General features: G+C 36.9%; 1 protein-coding gene across 1 annotated transcript; it reads right to left on the bottom strand.

The window, feature by feature from the left end:
- Window positions 1-2,068: 2,068 nt before the first annotated feature.
- LOC149806498 (uncharacterized) lies at window positions 2,069-8,718 on the bottom strand. Its single transcript, XM_089953897.1, has 2 exons — window positions 8,229-8,718; window positions 2,069-3,105 (listed from the first exon to the last, which is right to left on the bottom strand). The coding sequence occupies exons 1-2, from the start codon at window positions 8,515-8,517 to the stop codon at window positions 2,165-2,167; spliced, it is 1,230 nt and encodes a 409-aa protein (XP_089810023.1). The 5' UTR covers window positions 8,518-8,718; the 3' UTR covers window positions 2,069-2,164.
- Window positions 8,719-22,682: the final 13,964 nt, after the last annotated feature.

The following is a 22,682-nucleotide window of genomic DNA, read 5'->3' as shown; positions in this document are numbered from 1 at the left end:
AAAATTTTGGACGGTCATTTTTGGCCCATATATAATAATTAAATAAAAGTTCCTTTCACCAGTTTCAATATCTAATGCAATCTGATTAACATCTAGATCTTTCTTACATTCATTTATAGCATATTCAAAGTTGTTGAGTAGAATATAAACTTCTCGAATGTTTGACCTTTAACAATTTGAAATACAGTCATAATCACATTGTGCCCTAATATGTATAATTGTATCCTCTGTATAAAGGCGTTATCTTGTAAGTAATATATATGACACTGTTTTTTCCCCTTAGATAATCAAAAACATCCTGACATTTTCTTCAAAATCTCCAAGTTCCCAACAGCTGGCAAATAGCATTTTAATTTTTGAGCTATCCATTTTCAGTGCAAAAATATAAATTCCTAACACACGAAATGCACCATATTGTGTGATCAACAGAGAAATTTGTTATAAATACAACATAAAGATTAAAAACAAAACAGGTATCAATTAAGAAAACATCAGTGTTTTGATATAAGCCGGGGAAAAGTGAACCCTGAACTCTCTCTAAACTTAAACTGGCCACGGTATTCAAATATAAATACATTGGTATGTAACTAATTTAGCAAGTTAAACATGAAACTAACATACTGATGAAAACAAACATGAAAGAATAAAACAAAAAAAAAATCACAAAAGCAACTAAAGTCAGACTGTAAGTTCAATACCTCCTTGCAAGACAAATGACAAGTGAACTAGGCTTTAAATAAATTTTTATATATAAATAATAAATAAATAAATCTATTTTTTCGGGTATTAGTACTAGAAAATAGAATGATGGCAATGAAATGTTAAATTGCAAAAGTAAATATTGTTATCTTTCATCTGCAATTTGCATCTAAATTTAGTATTCATACATACAGCATTTTGATATCATCATTTATAGAGTACAGACAGACATACATACATGAAAATCAGCTCCAAAAGAAGTTTTACAGCACAATAAATAATGACCAAAAAGTGTATAAGAGAGAAAAAAAAAATGAACGCTAAGAGTAAACTAGTGAGACAAAATATGATTCATATAAGCTAGTGAGACAAAAGAAAATTTCTATCTGCGACATAGTCGGCGGGAACAGCCAAAAGTTGTAGGAGAGTGCAAATGCTGGTAATGAAATATATATTAATAAAACTTAGACTTTAAATGTATAACGGGCCTCCAAAAGTGGACGTATTTACAACTATTTGTCGTTTAAAAGTGCCACTAACTATATTTTATATAAGATTACCTGCACTGAATCTTCCAATCCTAGAGATAATCTATACATTTAGGTACACATATACCTACATACACATATGTATACTCACAAGCACACACACACACACACACACACACACACACACACACACACACACATATATATATATATATATATATATATATATATATATATTATATATATATATATATATATATATATATATATATATATATATATATATATATATATATATATATATATATATATATATAATTTAAGATCCAGACTGATGCTAATTTTAAAGTACTCAGCTTTGAAATGTCCCTTATAACACCACATATGAACGATGTCAGTAACGTGAAAGTGGTCCAAGTCTTTAAGGTCTATCGAAACAAGAATTCATTTTTCAAGCAGCGCCTCAACATTTCTTGATCGGAGAACGGCAATAAACCAAAAACAAAAAGACTGTGTCGGGTATCTGCATATAGTATATGAACTGGTTTACATCTACCTGACTGCGTTATTGGGAAAATATATTTTAGTTTATATTCATGTTGTTTTGGTTCGAATCTAAATACAAACGAATAAGAAGAGAACGTGATATTTAGAAGGTCATGTGACCATTCTCGGTTAAGATAAATGCTCTTAACCAGTAATAATAACAAAAGCTGAACTGATTCAATTCAAATTACTATTTCGTGTGTTGATAGGGAGATAATACAGTTCCCTTAGCTATCTTCTAAAACAGTGCAACTTGTCTGACAAAGACAAAGAAGTTAAAGACTCAGGGCGGTAGATATTTCATTGATCTGTGTGAATAAAAGCATAAGATAATGGAATCTTTGACTATATATAATTTATTATAGGCTTTGTGGCTGGCTTGGCATGTAAAGATACTGATAATAACACATTGCACAAAGAAATATATTCCGTTAACAAAAGTGGGACTCTCTGGACTGAAGCTCTTTCAGTTCCAACATTTTTCTGATAGGAGTAGGACCCTTTTCTATACTCTGCACAGAATCCGTATCTGATTCCATCAGCCGGTCACATGGCTCGTCGTCCGTGATGCTGATGTTTGTAATTAGGTCAAGCATGCGCAGACTTTCGTCCCGCGTTTTACGTTTCTGCATTGGAATATGTTGTATCGTCTGCTGATCTGTGTCCAGTTCCGGAGACAGTTTGATCATGGAAGCGAACTTCAGAGCATATTTTTCACAAAGCTTCTGCGCGTCTTTGTACGTGCCCTCCTCACAATAATCAGCCTCTTTGGTTGCCTTGTATACACAGCATTGCAGAGAAACTGGAATTTCGATGAGCACGTTTCTTTTGTTGAGAATGGTACTGGCAATGATACAATCTTCTGTCGATTGTTTTTTCAGGTTCAGCATACCGGTAAATATACATGGCACAGTAGGAGCTTTACCATATAGAAGGCAAACTTTCAGTGGTAATTCAAAGTTAGAAACTATGTCCTTCAAGCGAAAAACGCACCGTGAATCGTTGAGGTCTTTCTGAAACACTGCATTGAATTTTCCCTGTGCATCGAATGGCAGTAGTACCTCTTTCTCGTCAATATCGACACATTTCAAGTATTTCATTTCCATTGTCACCCATTCTTTACTTTTCTTCTTCATTACTCCCTTTTCGGCTGTCGTCCGCCATTTAGCAGCAAAAGATCCAAGAACGCGCAGCACAGTTCCAGCAGAAATCTTTCGCTCTTTGAATATTTGCTCACCGTCCTCTGTCACAACACGTATGGCTTGGATATTTGTGCGCGTGAAAATTTTACCCGGCATAACGTCTGCTACTTCTTGGATGTTGCGAAAGTAAGCTCCTCTATCGAAGTCTGGGGGCACCATTTCAAACCATCCTTCAATGGAGAAAAAACATTAGAATGACCAGCTAATATCAGTCAGAAAACGTTTGGAAATATATATATATATATATATATATATATATATATATATATATATATATATATATATATATATATATATATATATATATATATATATATATATATATATATATATATATATATATATATATATATTCTTTTTCCAACGAATAAGGTGTGATACCATAGAGACGCTTGCAATAATAATAATGTTTGATGATTCTAGAATAAGCAGAACTTCAGAAATGAACTTGAAACACAGTTTAAATAAAGAGAATTATGAAGTATGGATAATATCGACAAACTTGTGTGACAAACGTGTACTACTCGCCAAGATGCATTTGCTCAAACTGTTTCATGATCATTATATGCATACTGGGTTCCAGCCAAACACAAGCCAAACGCAAATACTTTACCAAGAACGTACAATATACATGTACGTCCAAAGCCCTCTATATTGAGTAACAGGGTAGATGCGCTGAAAGCAATGGTAGGGATAGATTATTGGGGAGTTGATGGAAAATAGTACGAAACTCGAAGCTAACGTAGTTACGATCAGCATCTGCTTGCACTTCCGGCATGTGTATTGCCCCCGTTGCACATTTACATAAACTTTTTACGTAACCTAAACAGTGACAGTAAACTCGACCATTTGATTTGTAGTTAATGTAATAACAATCTTTCATCTGAAAGTATATTTTCAAAATACTCCTTTTCCGGACCTTATTGCGCATCGTAACAACTACTAATTAGCCTACACAAAATTCAGTAAATCCTTTTAGACCTTGGGGAAAGAAATGAAGATAACCACTTGGCATCCATTTTTCGTTTTTGTATCAAAAAGTGTCCAAAAAGTGGGGCAGATCGGAAAAAAACACATTATAACGCATCTATATCAACCACTTATTTAGTGTACAAAATTATATATATATATATATATATATATATATATATATATATATATATATATATATATATATGTGTGTGTGTGTGTGTGTGTGTGTGTGTGTGTGTTCCTATACATGTATGAATTTGAATATTTGAAACTTTCTAAAAGAAAGTGTTCTGTATTCTCAATTTCACTCCAGCAGCAATACTTTTTATTAGTTACATGATTTGTATATAAATCGTATCGAAGTATCCACAATTTGTTCTTAGCCTAGCATGCATAATCTGAGACATTCTATCACCAGCTTAGTAGAAACATGGAGTGGTTTTATTTATCGTGGTTGAAATACGTTTTAAAATTATGTATTGAAAGGTTGTTTCTTACTTCAACGGGTAACAAGTTCCACATTCTAACTGTAGATCGTAGAAATGAACTAAAAGGTCGTTCTACACACTGGAGGTATTTAAATCATTCGAAGATCGAATGGAATAGGTCTCGTATTCTGTAGATCGTAAAAATGAATTATAGAACAAGGTCGTTCTACACACTGGAGGTCAAAAATCATTTGAAGATCGAATGGAGTAGGTCTCGTATTCTGTAGATCGTAGAAATGAACTATAGAACAAGGTCGTCCTACACACTGGAGGTCAAAAATCATTTGAAGATCGAATGGAGTAGGTCTCGTATTCTGTAGATCGTAGAAATGAACTATAGAACAAGGTCGTCCTACACACTGGAGGTCAAAAATCATTTGAAGATCGAATGGAGTAGGTCTCGTATTCTATAGATCGTGGGGCCCCGAGTGGCCGAGTGGTTTAAAGCGCTGTCCGTTATGGATCACTGCCATCTCACCTCTGTCTGCGTGGGTTCGAGTCTCGGATTCAGCCAACGTGGATATGTGAGAAGGCTTGCCAGTAGCTTCTCGTGGGTCGGTGGTTCTTTCCGGGGTTTTCCTGGGTTCTTCCTCCACCATTAATACTGGCCGCCATGTATAGCCTATCGTGTGCTGAAAAATGGCGTTAAACCCCACAACAACAACAACAACTATAGATCGTAGAAATGAACTATAGAACAAGGTCGTTCTACACACTGGAGGTATTTAAATCATTTGAAGACCGAATGGAGTAGGTCTGTAGATAAAGGTTGAATCGAATCTTGAAGATATGCGAGAGCAAGCCCGTGGTAATTTTAAATAGCTGAAGTAGTTTATGTTTGTAAAAGTGAGAATTTAGATTTTCCCTGCTGGTTTCAGGGTACAGTTGTGAAGGAGATGCACTTTTGATTGCACCCGTTATTATTCTCATCGCCTCGACATTTTTTTTAATAGTAATTCTTTATCATGCATTGTACAATCGTCCCAAATGTGATCGGCGTAGTAAAAAATTGGAACAATATGAGATTTGTACATATTTTTAATGATAACTGATCAGGTTTGAATTTAAGACTTTTTAAAGAAGTCTTGTTCTTCCATGCTTTGTCGGAAATGTGTTTCATATGTGCGTGCCAAGTGGCATCGCTGTTTAATACAAGGCATCGCTGTTTAATACAAGGCATCGCCGTTTAATACAAGGTATCGCTGTTTAATACAAGGCATCGCTGTTTAATACAAGGTATCGCTGTTTAATACAAGGCCCACATGTTTGTGCTGAGTAGCCTTTTGTATGTTTGTTTCGGCCATGCATAATATATAGGATGGTGGTTCTGGTTTCATTTTCGTGTTATTAGCATTGATTCACTCTTATCTTGATTAAATGTAACTAACCAACGTCTGAACCATTCACGTATCTTTTAAATATCACTGTTTAAGATCTCACCAGCTGTGATCTGATTGTGAACTATTATACGTATAAAAAAAAATTCAGTCATATCGCTACGATGTATGCAGTGTGGTAGTTTATAGTAATGTCTAGCACTGGGCATCATGCTACAGACATGTAGCATGATGTCCCACCCATTCACATTATCCTGACACACCAGGCTGACCAGTCCTAAAAATATATATATTGCTCTCATGTTAAAAAGCATGGGTCTTCATGGAAATTTGTTATTATGGTTTGAAGTTATATAAATCTTCAGCTGTTAGATGTGCTCCCGTTGGAGTCCCCCAGGGATCCATTCTGGGGCCCGTATTATTTGTAATTTTCATAAACGACATTGTAGAGAACATAGAATCATCAATCAGACCAGTTACTGACGATACAGCATTATATATATATATATATATATATATATATATATATATATATATAATGCTATATCGTCAGTAACTGGTTACATATAATGCTATATATATATATATATATATATATATATATATATATATATATATATATATATATATATATATATATATATATATATATATATATATATATATATATATATAATGCTGTATCGTCAGTAACTGGTCTGATTGATGATTCTGTGTTCTCTACAATGTCGTTTATGAAAATTGCAAAAAATACGGGCCCCAGAATGGATCCCTGGGGGACTCCAACGGGAGCACATCTAACATCTGAGGATTTATATAACTTCAAACCATAATAACACATTTCCATGAAGACCAATGCTTTTTTACATGAGAGCAATCCTTTGTGCCAAACTCTATCGAAAACCTTAATAAAAACACGGTCTTAATCTCCTGCTCTTGGTCTAGCGCAGAACAAATTGTGTTGTAAATGTCTGCAGGGCCGAAAAGGGGGGGGGGGGGTCAAACGGGGATATATCCCCAGGGCCCGGGCCGAACAACACTGTTTTATGTTATAAAAGAAAATTTTGTTTGAACAGGAACTAGGAGAGGCCCGGATGTTTCTTACCCCACGGCCCGTGATCGTTCTTTACGGCCCTGAATATCTGTTAACTGATTATTTTCGAATCATTCTGTGAAAAACTGACCATGTGAAATGTGAAATTATATCGTGCTGAACAATGTAATTTGTATGTATTTATATACACACTTCTTAAAAGCTTTTGATAAAGTACATAGTAAAGATAGCTTGACACAACAGTTTTAGATCCTCTCTTATGTACAGACACTACGTTTGCTAGTTTCCAGCGATGTGGAAACACTGAAGTTTGCAATGAAACATTTAATAAGCGGTATAGTGGATATTTAATTAACTGCAATTTTTTTTGCAGCAATTTAAGATGCATCAAGTCAGGACTGCGTGCTTTCGATGGATTTAAGCATATTAAGACAGTATAAACATAATCTCCGGTTGTAGTAATCTCATCAAGAGCTAACTCCTGAATTTGTGGTAATGTTCAGTTTGTGTTGTATTGTAATTTGTATAGTTGACTACTCACAAAAGAAATCGTTGAAAACTTCTTCCTTTTCTTCGTCCTCACTTATAACCTTATCATTCACAATCAAATTTTCGCATGATTTTTTTAACCTTCCTTGAATTTCTCTAAGTTCCACCAGTCTTTAGGGTTTCCATGTGAATACCTGATTCTTTCCATCACTGTTGTAATAATTATATTTAGACTGCCTAATCTTGTTAATAACCATGTTCCTTATTTGCATATAGAGTAACCAATTTCTGGGATTTTGGGTACGTTTCGCTTGGTCATGCAAACATTTTCTCTGCCTTATTAGTTTTCTAATTTCATTATGGATCCAAGGTGGATCATTATTGCTAATAATAAAAGCTTGTGCGGTACATCATCCTGAATGATATATGTAAATTTCTCAACACTGACATTGACATTTTCATCAATTATGCTGTCTCAAACGAAAGACACGAGTAATGAATTATAGAGTATAATTCCGTCGGTCGTATAACCAGATTTCTCTTTCATAGCATGGCAGTTTTGAGATGGTAAATGAATGTATATATACTGGTAAGAAGATACGGGTAGGTGTGCAGGTAGGTTTAATGTAGGTAATTACTCTCAGGGCCGGATCAGGGCAAGGGTTGGGTTGGGTTGGGGGATTTCAAAAGGACCCTGACTTACCTCGAAATGGTACGAAAGCAAAGATCTATGCGTTTAAATATTCATAGTGTGCATAATACCCAATATACGTGCGCAAGAATAAAACGATGGTCAAGTTTTAAGCGACAAGTGCCTGGAGGTTGCTGTGTGCATGTTCTTTTTTGGGGGTGGGTGGGTGGGCAGACACTCCCCATCCGGCTCTGACACACATACTCTCTCTCTCTCTCTCTCTCTCTCTCTCTCTCTCTCTCTCCAAATGAGAATTTCTTACCATCAAAATCGTCTGGAATAAGAAGGGTCTGTCCAACCTCGTAGTACGGGCCATTCTTGTCATGGTAAATTGTCCTGGCTCCTACATGTGTCTTGTTCATCCGTGTGTACAGAAGGATAGGCTGTTTTTTGTAAATATTCAACCCCTGCGGTAGATCACCTTCTAGTTTCACAACGCGCGGCAACTCTGACCCATTCTCGAATTCTGTGAGGCGGCATGTTTCGCTATCCCATTCTATTTCACAGCCTACAGGGGAGGCATTCTCCTCCTCAATGTCATTGCTGGCCATTTAAGAAATTTTGTGCAGATTCCCTCAGCGCGACATTGGAAGGCCGAACATGTTTAGAAACGATATCTATACTTTATTGCTTTGCGACAGTATTGATCACTGACTCACAGTTAACGAGAATCCCCAAATTAGCAACTCCCTGCAAAACCGGTTTTGCGAGACACATTTAGAAAAGAGGCGTTGTAATGACACACCTCACCGAGCTCACTTACGGAAGAATATATTTGTCTCGCCTATGAGACATGTATTACCTTTTCGACGGCGTTATTATTTATTTTTATTGTAAGAGGCATCATATATATATATATATATATATATATATATATATATATATATATGAGAGAGAGGATATTTGCTTGAAACGAGTGAATAACGGATATATTTCATCGAGTGGATGAAAAACTCAGTATTTTCACGAGTGAAATGTATCCGTTATTCACTTGTTTCAAGTTAATATTCTTTTTATTTTATGCTCACATACGCTGGCTACCTGAAGTTTGTGACACAGTGAATTAGCAGATTTCTTACGGTAATGTCAGCTGTTTACCGTACATGTTCTGCTGTGCTTTGTGTACCTGCGAACAAAATTAGTTCCACATCAGACTGATAAAAATTAACAGATATTTCCAGAATAACAAACTACAATTTTCAAGGATAACAGACAGGGATTATTAATCTGCTAATAATTAATTATTAATTATTAATTTGCTAAGGTGCAAAATCAATGGTAGGTAAGTATGTTCTGACCCCAAAAAGTAGTTCCTGTAGTGAAAAAATAGTTATTTTTTCACTACAGTGAAATATCAATATTATTTAAATTAGAAAATCAAGTAATTCACTGCTTAGCATAAAATAAATAAATAAATAATACTGGCCGCCACGTATAGCCTATCGTGTGCCGAATTTAGTTAGGTTCACTGAACATTGTTGTGTTGTTGTTTTTGTGGGTTGAACGCCACCCATCGGCACACGATAGGCTCTACGTGGCGGCCAGTATTAATGGTGGAGGAAGAACCCTGGAAAACCCCGGAAAGAACCACCGACCCACGAAAAGCTAGTGGCAAGCTTTCTCACATTTGGCCGAATCCGAGACTCGAAATCACGCAGACAGGTGAGATGGTACTGATCCGTAACGGAAAGCGCTTCTGACCATTCGGCCACTTTTGTGACTATGCAATGTGTTGTTAGCGCTATTATTGTTGATGAAAGCGGGACATGAATTCACTTTTGCCAAACTGGATGTTTCAAACAGTTATTTGATACCGTTATTTGATACAAAAATTTGTACGACTGTTTCACTGTTTAAAATATTAAATGCGTTGCACAAAACCTTGATACTTGATAATTGCGGCGCACTTCCATATTATAATACCATTTGTGATCAACGAAGGGGAGATGGGCGCTTTGTAGATATTTGGTCTATAACGATATACGAATATACACAGTAATATCAATGTCTTTTCATAAATTTTATTTCTTTAATATTCAATTAGCGTGGAAGATGACGTGTATTTATGTGCAGGAAAATATACTGATATGATGAGAGGAAGCTAATAAAAGAAAGAATTTTTTTTATATAAAAAGTTGAATAACTACTTCCTGACAGATAAATAACGTAGACCGCGTTCACATTTGGATATATGTACTTGATTCCTTTTGCACACCACTTTGGACACATACATAATTTAGCACAAGTGGTTTGTAAAGACGCTTTCGACACAGTTAATTTAGCATAGGATATTTCTTAAAAGCTTTCTGCACATGATAGGCTAATCACTAGAAGCTATACACGGACATGTAAATGCAAATTGTTGTTCTTGTTGTTGTTGTAGAGTTTAACGCCATATTTCAGCACACGATAGGCTATACATGGCGGCCAGTATTAATGGTGGAGGAAGAACCCGTGAAAACCCCGGAAAGAACCACCGACCCACGAGAAGTTACTGGCAAGCTTTCTGACATACCCACATTGGCCGAATCCGAAATGCAAATGGTATATTCCCTAGATTGATTACACTACTTAGGAAAACAGCGTGTAAGTGACATTACCTTGGCAATCGTCAATGACATGGAAAGTACAGATTAATGTTAATAATGAAACTTGATATAACACACACACACACACACACACACACACACACTCGTGCGCGTACCATTGAAGAAAGAGGTTCTTCCGATACGTTTAAGCTATTTAATAGAAATGTTGGAGAAACGAGAAAGAAGAAACTGATATAAGAAGAAATATTGTTTTTGATTATTGTTGCAGAGTATATTTGATGTAACTGATTCGGTTGGGAAATGAGACAAGTGACAGGTGTTTTCACTTTATACATTTAATTGTATATGATCTCTTCTAGTTGCACATGCTGCCCTCCTTCGCCATTCTGAGCTAAACCTATGGTCACAATGTCAACTGCAAGACATAGATCTATATCTAATATACAAAAATGCATAAAGCCTAAATTCCATAGCTAAAGAATACCGATACACCCACTCTCCACACATACTTTTATAAAATTTAATGAGTGGTAGAATGTCCAAAAACGTTATATCTAGTGGGAAATAACAATAAAGCATTTCCTTATCAACTTAATAATTCCTATATTAAGCTCCTGACAGCTTCAAAAAGACCTACAAATGTCAGAAGAAATGGTCACGAAACTATACGATTGGCACAAAAGGAAACATGCTGTCAGTAATTTATTGTAAGTTTGCAAACACATTGCACATCGTTCCCGTCAATAATAGCTTTGTTTGTTTCGCTGGACTTCAACAACTGACTGTAATATCCCCTACTGTAAGCAGTAACGGCCTTAGCAAGCGTGGGGCCCGATTTGGATAATTTTGGCGGGGCCTCCTGGGTTTACGCGTGGGGTCCCCTGTGAGCACGGAATTTGGAAATAAACCTTTAAACAAGTTTTATATGATCCTGAAAACTTAATTTCCTTCCATCGCTTTAAAATTATTTTCTCTCTTTAGATAGTGTTTTACAAATTACTAACGCGTGGGGCCCCTGTGAGCGTGGGGCCCGATTGGTCCAAATCAGTCCAATTGGCTTAAGGCCGGCCCTGACTGCAAGGATAAAATGGACTATGCGTAACATCACTTTAAAGAGGAATGTGAGGACAGAGTGGGCTACGCTGGGTTAAGATCACAGTAAACAGGAATCACAGTGGATAGTTCCGACCTGTCAATCAAACTGATCACAGTGAGCAATAAAAAGTATGCATCGAATTTACCTCGTAGTTAGAGTTGCTATCCACCACATTTGCTCACAAATGTAAGACCACGCTTGATTACATTCTTACTATATTGCAGAGGAATTTGAAAGATTACTCAAAAAACGATCAATGAAAATTTATGAGAAAAATGGTTGGCCGATATGATTGGGCACATGCGTTAAATTCATATCGTACATGTGTAATTGTTATGGTATGAAAGAATAAAAAACAAAATACATTTTCTGATATACGATATAATTTGTTGTTTTGTTTTTAATTATCAATAATTTATTTATATTCAGGTATAAAAAAACAACATTAAAACTAAATTGCCTGAGTGATTGAAGTGAGTATTTTACATTTTTTACGCCGCTTTAACATGTATCATCAGTTGGACCGATAAAAGTATTTGATAAGAGTGTAATTGATCAAACAGCAAATTTAAATTATACGAGACCCATGTAAAACGACCAGTTATCGTGACCTCCACGACAGAAACAAATAATAATGTCACGTTGAAATAATGTCACGTTGAAATAAGCAATTACAGGCATGTTAATAGGGTATATTTGCATCCGAATTTACAGTTGTTCGCTAATTACTCATTAGTATTGTTCGTTTTATCTTACTTCATTTATTTATTTTGTCTTTGTCAGACAATAAAAGAAACTTTTTTTACAGTTTCATCTTTTAATAAAGTAAAAATATTTTTAAAAATCCTCCATAATAAAAATTAATTAAAGAAAATTGAGTTAACATTTTTAAACAAATGATTTGAACATCCAATTTTGCAAGTATAGATACTAAATAAAATAAGGGCCATTGCAGAACTTAATGTATATGGTGAAAATGATTTCAAAACCTCACAACCCACATTATTTTATTAAATTACTCCATGAATGATTTGATGTTGTATTATTCAGATTACATGGACACTGTTCCCACATTATTGTCTTAAGTCACTAAGAGGTTTCAAAGTTCTTAATTTTAATAAGGTAACTGGCCAGCAGAGTTCTGAAAGTGTTCCACAGCAATGTTATGAGCCTTGTGGAGCTAAAATATAAAATGTGCCCATCAACCATGTAGTTGTTGCTAAGCAATTTGATAAAAGGAAAAACAATTGTTGTCAACCAGCTTCATTTTGAAACTTTTAACAAAATCAACTCTAAACAAGTATGATGTAAGATTCTAATATTCCAAATTTAATTTAAAACAAACAAAATAGTGCAGGGTAATAAAAAGAGTAAAAGATAACATTAAAAAGGTATATACACTACAATGCATGCAATATTTAGACTAAACAATTTGAACATAAGCATACAATCAGAATAAAATTGTGTTTAAACTTTTCACATGCACACCAATTAACTAATGGCATTAGTTTACAATAGTTTTGTTATTTTATATATGAAATATGATTATAATTACGGCCGCTCTACGTATATTATAAACTTTGAGACAGCGACAGGTGTGAGGCAAAGTTGTTTGCATTTGCAAGATGCACAATGGAGAGAATGTTATCATACCTCCTTGTTACTTTCATGTACTGTGTCTGAGATTTCTGTGGAGATTGTGCTTGTGGAAACTGTACATGATCTAAGCACACAGTTAACCAAAATGGCTGCATCCATATGCTCGAAAAGTCAGCATGAATTAGTCTAAATTACAATATCATTAGAGTTATCAATGTAGGGAAAACGAATTTTGCCAGACTAGACAATACTAACATCTGAAAGTGCAATGAATGAATTACACAATGTAGAAAGAGTAAATACAGTTATCAGGTTTTAAAAAAAAAAAAAAATTTTTTCTACTGAAGTCCAGGAAGTGAAAATGACAAAGTCGAGCTAGCAGTTTTTAATTTAGTAGGTGCACGTCTGAACTAAGGCCAAACTGTATAGTCAAAATGACACCCATCAATTATACATCAAAAATAAAGAGAATTAAAAGAAAATTTGCAAACAATCACACTTGAATCCGGGGGGCCCCGAGTGGCCGAGTGATCTAAAGCGCTCTCCGTTACGGATCACTGCCATCTCACCTCTGTCTGCGTGGGTTCGAGTCTCAGATTCGGCTGATGTGGGTATGTGGGAAAACTTGCCAGTAGCTTCTCGTGGGTCGGTGGTTCTTTCCGGGGTTTTCCCGGGTTTTTCCTCCACCATTAATACTGGCCGCCATGTATAGCCTATATTGTGCTGAAAAATGGCGTTAACCCCTACAACAACAACAACAACAACAACAACACTTGAATCCGTTCACCATAATGACAGTCTACATTGCATAAGCCCCAAGCACAACAGTGAGCCATTTTTCTGATAATTCTTCATCGATTTTCTGCGTTATCTTTCAAATTCCTTTACTATTAATAAGAGTGTAATCAAGGGTGGTCATTTGCTTGTGAGCTAATGCGATGGAAAGCAACGCTTAACTACGCAGTGAATTCGATGCGTAGTTTTTATTGGTCAAAAGTAGTAAATATGCCGAGTTTGATTGGCACGTCGGAACTGGCCATTTTAATAGGCCAGAAACCAGCAACGTTGGAATAGTTGGCACTGCAACTATGGTCTCATGTGAGTCGCCGTAGCGGACAAAAACTAGTCCAACGAGAACGTTGCATTTGAAATTTTAATGTCATACAATGAGAATTCCATTGCAGTTGAAATTTTAGTGTCTTAAGTCGAGAATTCCAATATCACGTGTTGAATCAAATTGCTTGTTATTAAAGTTCCATTTCATTTTCCAGGTCGAGGTTTTAAATTGTGTTGTTTGAATTATACAGCACTGGATGAAATTTCAATGTCATATGTCGAGAATTCTAAATTCACGTATTGGATCAAACTATCTGTGTTGAAAGTTCCATTTAATATATCGAGTACTGAGATTTAATTTTGTTGAAAATTTGTGGAGATCAATCTGTATATAATATATGGAAAGGTGGTAATTAAAATTGTCCCCTACACTTTTATATGGACATACATCAGTTACCTGCTCCGACAACAGTCAGCAGTTCCTAAAATGACGGTGATTACAGGGGAAAAAATTAATCACCACCTGCGGCTTTCCGTACCTCTAGCTACCATCGATGGTGACCAACATGAGAGAGGTATTTTCAAAATATAGTATCAAGTGTGAATAGTGTATTTCACAGCTGACTTATTCTGAAATTTTATAAGATACGTTGATAACAAAAAGGTAGACCTCATGTTTACAAAATAGTACAGATTCAAAACATTGCCGGTTGTATAATGACTATAAAGTGTCACTTAATTGCATGTCATTCAACATTCAGTATGTAAACCGTTTTAATTCACATAAGGATTCAAATCAGCCTTTGAACGATTTCGGATAATTGCACTGGGGTGAGCTAGTGTGTGTGCAGACAGTTAAAACATTATGTGAGTTATATTAGAAAACATACAATTAATCGTTGTATATGAAATCAGAAAGAAAACAACTATGGTCAAAATGGGACACAGACTGGTCTGCACGTAAATTTTTATTATGTCGAAACCTGAACATTGAACAAAAGTATGAAAACAATATGAAGGTAATGTGAATGGTGTCGTCTATTCACAGTCTCTCTAAAAAATAAATTTCAATTTCTCCTTGTTAAAATTATGAAGTATCCAAACTCAGAATGTTGTTAATATATATAGTATGCCCGTACTGGACCAGTTTAAGCGGGCAGCATTTTATATCACAACATTATTTTATTTATCAGTGTCTTGTTTATCAATTGATATTGTATGGACTGACTTACATCGTGCTATTTTTTTGTTTGTCGTTCGACATCTGATAGACGGATTTAAGCGTTTCGAAACTGGACTGAAATAAATCCATGCATATATATTCAAGACACTTAATCTATTCAGATCATTAAAGAAGATGAAGACATGGCGAAATAATACCTCCACCCCATGTCGTTTTGTGAATTCTTCAAGTTTTGTCTCGAGAGTATATCCAGTCTTTTCCAAATGAAAGCACTTAAAGTATATACATATAATTTAATCTGCAACTTTGAAAGGTTTAACAAGTGCCTGCGAATGGGCAGCACTTTCCCATGAATATAAATATTCCCTCAGCATGATTTATTATGGGGATTCAACCCATGTGTTCAAACATTCATGTATATTTGTATTTAAATCAAGCGCACTAATCGGTTGTCATTTACATCGCTGTTACTTGTCAGTGGGTAGCACATTATTTTAAAAACAAATTACACAATGACCCCAAAAACTTTGAGATCATCGTGTATTGGAATATGTATCTATTCAATCCAGTCTTCTCCAACTGTGCTTGATAACAGTATCGTCATTGGTATATATATATATATATATATATATATATATATATATATATATATATATATATATATATATATATATATATATATATATATATATATATATATAAACAACTAGCTGTTAACATAAATGGCATCGCTTATATGGTCTTCTTCTCAAACTTCGTCGCACGGCGAGTCCGTAGAGTACGACCCTCTCCAGGTACCCTTACAACTCCACATACATTCTTTTACATGTCGCTTGTCTCTAGAGTTGTTTTGAGAACAGGTGAAACAATGGTTGTTGTTGTTTTGGGGATTATTGTCTTATATAGCCTAGCCCCTAGACATGCACGATTTTGCGTGCTGTTTGTTTTGTGCACCCGATCAAGCCACAGAAAGCTAGGGCATCCAGAACTTCCTCGTCGGTATTCTTCCGACCAAGGCTATGACCTTGTACACAAGCAGCAAACTTAAGTCAGACAAGTTTGTTTTGAATCTATGTCCAGTCTCCAATTTTGTGCGGACCGCTCCCTAGCATAACGCCAAACATGTGAGTCTTATCCGAGTCGAACAGTCATTAGCTGTGAATTTTCTTACCTTTTGTTGTTGCTGTTGTTGTTGTTCTAGGGTTTAACGCCATTTTCAGCACAGGATAGGCTATACATGGCGGCCACTATAACTGGTGGAAGAAGAACCCTGGAAAACCCAGGGAAGAACCACCGACCCACGAGAAGCTACTGGCAGGCTTTCCCACGTACCCACGCTAGCCGAGTCATGGACTCGAACCCACGCAGACAGAGGTGAGATGGCAGTGATCCGGAACGTCTTACATTTTAAAAGTATACTATGCGTACTCCTGATTTTCCCAGAGATACGCCGCATCGTATTACCTTGCGGCAGCCATTGACTTTTGAGATCGTGAGTTTCTAACAATACCAATTGATGTCTTGACCGCTCCGGTGGCCTAGTGGTGAGAGCGTCCGCCTCAGAAGCGGGAGATCGTGGGTTCGATCCCCGGCCGAGTCATACCAAAGACTTACAAAAATGGTACTAACAGATGCCGTTATAATAAAGAGCCAGCAATGGTACAGCGTTGGAGTATAATAGTTATTTATTTTCGTTTACTGTTCTTACGTAATTTTCCGAAAGTTTCGTCACATTGTGTGGGTTTAAGTGCTTAAGCCAACACGATGTGACGAACCTTTCGGAAAATTAAGTTCATTGTTGAGATCTTAATTTGGGTGTCAAACATCGCGCGTTGGAAATGTAACCAAGCAGAATCTTTTCAGGGTCAAGCGAGTTGTTGGTCTAATGGGGGCTTTCGTGGGTCAGAATGAAAGCCATATATGGTAAATGTGTATGGGGTTGTTCTGTTTGTTATTTTGTTTGTTTGTTTCTTTGCATGGGGGGGGGGTGTTCTGAATTGGGGGAGTAGATGTTTGTGCTATACTGTGCGCAAGTTATAGATATCCCTGTTCTTGTTTGTGTTAAAATGTAAGCTATTTTCGTATCCACGCAGACACATGTACACGCACACTCTCTTACATATATGTATTGTGTTCGAAGGGGAAGGTGAATAGTTCGTTCGGGTGTGGGCTACATTCTTGAGAGTGGCAATTCTTTTCTGACTTGAGGGGTTTCATTTTAGATATTATTTGAAGGTGTTATTGCTTTCCATTTATATTTTTCTGTTCCCGATGTCTTCACAGGACTTTGTCCTGGTGGTCTTCTCTTCCTTCTCTTCTTCATGACCCCTTTTTGCTGCGTGCTGTCGTTCTCGTTGTTTTTTAAACTTTTCTTCTGTCCCTGATCTTCGTTAGTCTGGTACTTTTCACATTCTGTCTGATGTTTAATCCTTTTTACCTGATTTCGTTTATGTCAGCTGTTTTCCTTGCTTTCCTTTGATGTTTTTGTCTTCTGTCTGTGTTCTGATCTTCTTTAATACTCCCATGTTCCATGTTAATTCCTTGTGGCTGTGTTTTAAGTTACTCGTGTGCACATTGATCATTTTGTTGGTTTCGATTATATAATGCTACTCTTTATATTTATGGCTTTGATATTAGTTAACTTTTGTTTAATTAGTCGATTGATGTACGTATGCTTTTTTCCTTTTTATTTTAGTTAAACTACAATCATTTCTATTTTGAAGCACCCCATCCATTGTTTCTAGTCGGTACTAAAAAGCAGTGTCTTTCGACCTCTTCGACTTTTGCTTATTGTGTCAATCAATCAATCAAATTTAAATTAAAGACGTTTTAGCCCAGAGGGCATGCACGTCTGGTTTATATCCGAAACGGGATATTTAATTAATCGTGGGGGACGGAATTGTACCACATCCCCCATGCATTTATGTGCTGAAAGAAGACTATTCAATTTAGCCGTCAGGTCATGGGACTAAAATTAGTGTCCCTAAGGATCTGACTGTAAGGCTGTCATGAGTGGGAATGGACCCAACACACACTCACGCTAAAAATAGAGTTGTCAGTCTCTTCTACTAAACCAGGTGTCTACCAAAGCAGAATGTGACGCCCGTAGCAATTGGGACACCTGAATTTCATATCTCCGTCATGGTACGAATGTCCGGGAGAGGCAGGGAGAGACGGAATCCGGCAGATGGCACACGCGCACAGAGCCCTAAAACGCCAGCTCGTACGTGATCAAATCTAGTCCAGTTATTATTAATGGACAATGTAACAATACCAATAATGTGTGAGCCACCTGTGCAATTAATCAAATGAAATAAGTCAATAAATTTCATAATAATTCATTCATAAAGTTAGAATTTAGCGTACAAAGTGTACATACAATTATCTAATAAATACTATTCATCTAAGTCAAAATGACTCGTGTATCGTTCTGAATCACACATAATAAATACCAGAGAAAATTTTGATGGCGGTTACAAAAGGATCACATTAGAATGTTTAAACAGAGATATTATCAAAAACGGTTTTCAAGCCAAAATGAAAACCGCATATCATTACATTCAGGCAATCTCAGTGGCATACCGGGCCAAAATGAAAACCGCATATCATTACATTCAGGCAGTCTCAGTGGCATACCGGGCCAAAATGAAAACCGCATATCATTACATTCAGGCAATCTCAGTGGTATACCGTTCCTTTTTCACACCCGGATATTGACTGGGATCTTCTTCGGTCTTCGGCCGCACGTCATAGCTATATTTCTGGGTCAGCTCCATTCCTCAGTCTCCACAGTGGCATTCTCCGGTATGGTTAAGGAGTGACGCCTACCTGTGTGGCCATCGGAACTCTCGCTGGCCCTTACATGTAGCTATCTCAACCCAGTTCTTTTTTGGTCGGTCCTTCCACCAGCTCCCCTGGTCTGGCCTCCAGCTGAATTTTATCAATGTGCCCCCCCTCCCCCAGTTCAAGCTTGTGGTTTTCTAGCCGATAGAATTGCCCAGTGCGCGGGCTGGATCCCTGATTTCATCTTTCACCTCATGGAAACAAACCAAATTACAATTTAAAATAAAGTCTCCTCCGGTACCTCATATAAATTAACAGTTAAATAACAAAGCGAAGCAACAAATAGACAAATTGGAAAGCCCACAAACAAATTTAACAGACTAACAATAAAGACATTTGTTATGCAGGCCTATGTCACAAGGCGCTACGCGAAGTGAACAGGTCTGCAGCAAAGCCTCAGGAAAATCAGTATGTAGGACATGGACATACAGTACGCGTACACGGGGGGGGGGGATAGGACATAAAATTCACACAATACAGGGGATCCCATATAACCATAGGGAAACTAACCTAATTTTTATCTTTCTTGTTTTAGGCCCTTTCGGACAATTTTTCTGCTGTGTCCCAAGACGGCAAACAAAGCTAAGCCCACAAATTAAGAGATGCATTATTAATACAGAATAAAGAAAAAGCAGCTCCTTATATAGGGCATGGCCTTGCCGCTCCCAAATTAATCCGAGAGGAAATAAGAATCGACACATCATAAACAAAAGAATAAAACACAAGGTTTTCCTTTATTTATTTTTTTTTTTTTTTTTTTTTACTCTATTAAGGCACTGATTCTCGTTTCAGCTCTTGCATATTACAATCAGATTTGAGAAATTCTAAAACAAAGGACAGTTTGGAAAGTCCCAACAAAACAAAAAAAAAACTTTTTTATAAATAACAAAACAAAAGTCTGAAAACCTGAGGGGAATTTGAAATTTGATATAACTGCTGTCTTAACACAAATATCTATAGCTTACACACAATATAGCAAATATACACATACCATACACAGGACGCAGGGGACCCTTGGCAAAGGTCACTATAAAACAAAAGGGACGGGAATTCGACAAAGAAATTGAAGCCTAGCTCGGATGAACAACCCTTAGAATACACTAGGGAAAAATACCCCGATCGAAAATTGGACTTTAAATAAATTTTTGATCCAAATTCTTTTTAAAAAGGAAACAAACCAACACACCTTTGGGGGGAAACAATGACACATAAAACAACAGGGTGTCACTTCTAAGCTTTCACCAGCTATATATGCTAGGATGAGGCCTAGTGATGTCAACAAAACACCGATGTTATCCGGCCGACGTCTCTGTCCTGAGATGAGAGTGACTGCTTATTGTGGCTGACCGAATGACTATTTGATTTTCAGTGGCTTTCGCACGTTGTGCATGTGCCACTGTTTTATACCTGTACCAGGTTACTTAATTATTCATGGGGGAAGGAATTTGAGTACATTCCCCAGAAATTTATGTGCTCACAGAGCACTATTTAATTTATCCATCAGGTCGTGGGACTAATTAAAGCTCCTAACGACCTGAATGAAGGGCTTTCATGAGTGGAAATGGACCCAAGACGCACTCATGTTAAAAAGTGTTATTTCAGTCTGTTATCAAGCGAGCCAGGTGTCTACCAAAGCAGTATGTGACGCCCGTAGCAATTGGTCGCCACTATGACGTCACACCGGAACACCTGGGTTTGGACGGATGGAAATGGATCCACATCTCCGTCACGGTACAAGAAGTCCGGGAGAGGCAAGGGAGTAGAGGTACCCGGAAGCAGGCGCAAATGCTAAGAAGAAATTTAGTTTGTTATTTTTTTGGGGGGTGGGGGAGATGGGAGAGGAGAGGCGCTCCGGTTTACAGCCCACTTATGGGCATGTACCGGCCTGTGCGCAGGCTGGAGCCCTGCCCTCATCTCTCATCCTACGATACCAACACCCAAAACACTTTATCTTAACCAACAACATAAAACTAACTGGGTAACTGATTACACTAAAAATACTAATAAAGCATAGATACAACCTGCCTTTGTTATGTAATTTTTTTTTCTTCTCCCTCCGTTAATTTCTATCATCCTAGTAGAGCTCTAAGGGATACAGGGAACCTCATATGGATGAAGTAAGACGCACAGATGTCGCAGGGCTGGAATTAGGTCACAATTAGTAGTTCCGGTTCAGTACCCACGAATGTAGGTCTAGTCTATTTTTAGAACAATTTTTCTCTCATTTTGGTGGTGATAGAAGAGTTAGATTTATGCACTTTTTGGTAGGGATTTAAAGGTAATTGTTTATTCTTGAGAATATGAGCTCTGGGTGTGGTTGTCCGTGTGTATTTCGGCGACAGTGCACAGTGAGTAATAAGGCCTTGGTGATGATCCGGAAGTGAAACCTGTTCTGTTTACATGCTGCTCTGTTTACAGTGCAGCCTCTCAAAAAAATGCAGATCAACCTTTGACAAGAACTTCACCGTGAAGTCATCTTTGAAGGTATTTTAGATTAACATATGATTTGTATTGATTGTCACACAGTGGAAAGGTCAGTACTGAGAAACAAATGTAAAGAACATATAGTATAACACTGGACAACAAATTTTTACAAAAGTCATGTTACTGAAATAAAATTAGTCAATTCTTATCAATTTTTATGTGCTGAACACGAATATGACAGTCAAATTGCAAAATTGGCTCTAGTTTTTTTGTAATCTGCAAGAAATTAATGTTTACATAACGAAATGCATTCCAATAGTAAAAGGTCAACTGTAATAGCCTACCTATAAAAAATCAAGTCATTGACTACATCTTAGATTTCTTCGCCTGTCTCTTGTATAGCTGTTCGGGAGCATCTCTGAGGAGTGTCCAGCAGTAGTCAGCCAGCATTGTAGTGGACCATTTTCCCTGGTATCTTTGTTCCATTGTTGCGATATCTTGATGAAAACGTTCGCCGTGTTCATCACTAACAATACCACAGTTGCTAGGAAAGAAATCCAAATGGGAATGAAGGAAGTGAATCTTTAGAGACATATTGCAGCCAAGTTTCTTATACTTCATCAACATGTCTTCTACTAGTTCCTTATAGTTTTCTGCCCTAACATTTCCTAGGAAGTTTGTAGAAACTAGGCGAAAAGCATTCCATGCTTGTTTCGCGTCACCTTCCAGCAAGTTGTTGAACCGGTCATCTTTGAAAAGCTCTCGAATCTGAGGACCCACAAAAACTCCCTCTTTAATCTTTGCTTCGCTGAGTCGAGGGAATTTTTCATGCAGGTATCGGAATGCTGGCAAAGTCCGGTCAATGGCTTTCACGAAGTTCTTCATCAAACCTAGTTTGATGTGAAGGGGTGGTAGCAAGATTTTCTGAGCCTCAACCAGAGCTGGGTGTTGGATATTCTTCTCTCC

The sequence above is a fragment of the Sinohyriopsis cumingii genome, chromosome 1, assembly GCF_028554795.1.
Source record: "Sinohyriopsis cumingii isolate HCF-2022 chromosome 1, ASM2855479v2, whole genome shotgun sequence".
In the NCBI taxonomy this organism is placed as follows: Eukaryota; Metazoa; Mollusca; class Bivalvia; order Unionida; family Unionidae; genus Sinohyriopsis; species Sinohyriopsis cumingii.
The sequence above is the reverse complement of the archived record's forward strand: the minus strand, read 5'-3'. Positions and strand labels throughout refer to the sequence as shown.

Coding starts and splice junctions, on each gene's coding strand:
- LOC149806498 (XM_089953897.1), bottom strand. CDS start 8,517: ATGGCCAGCAATGACATTGAGGAGGAGAATGCCTCCCCTGTAGGCTGT. Junction 3,106..8,228: donor TATTCCAGACGATTTTGATG/GTAAGAAATTCT, acceptor TCTCCATTGAAG/GATGGTTTGAAATGGTGCCC.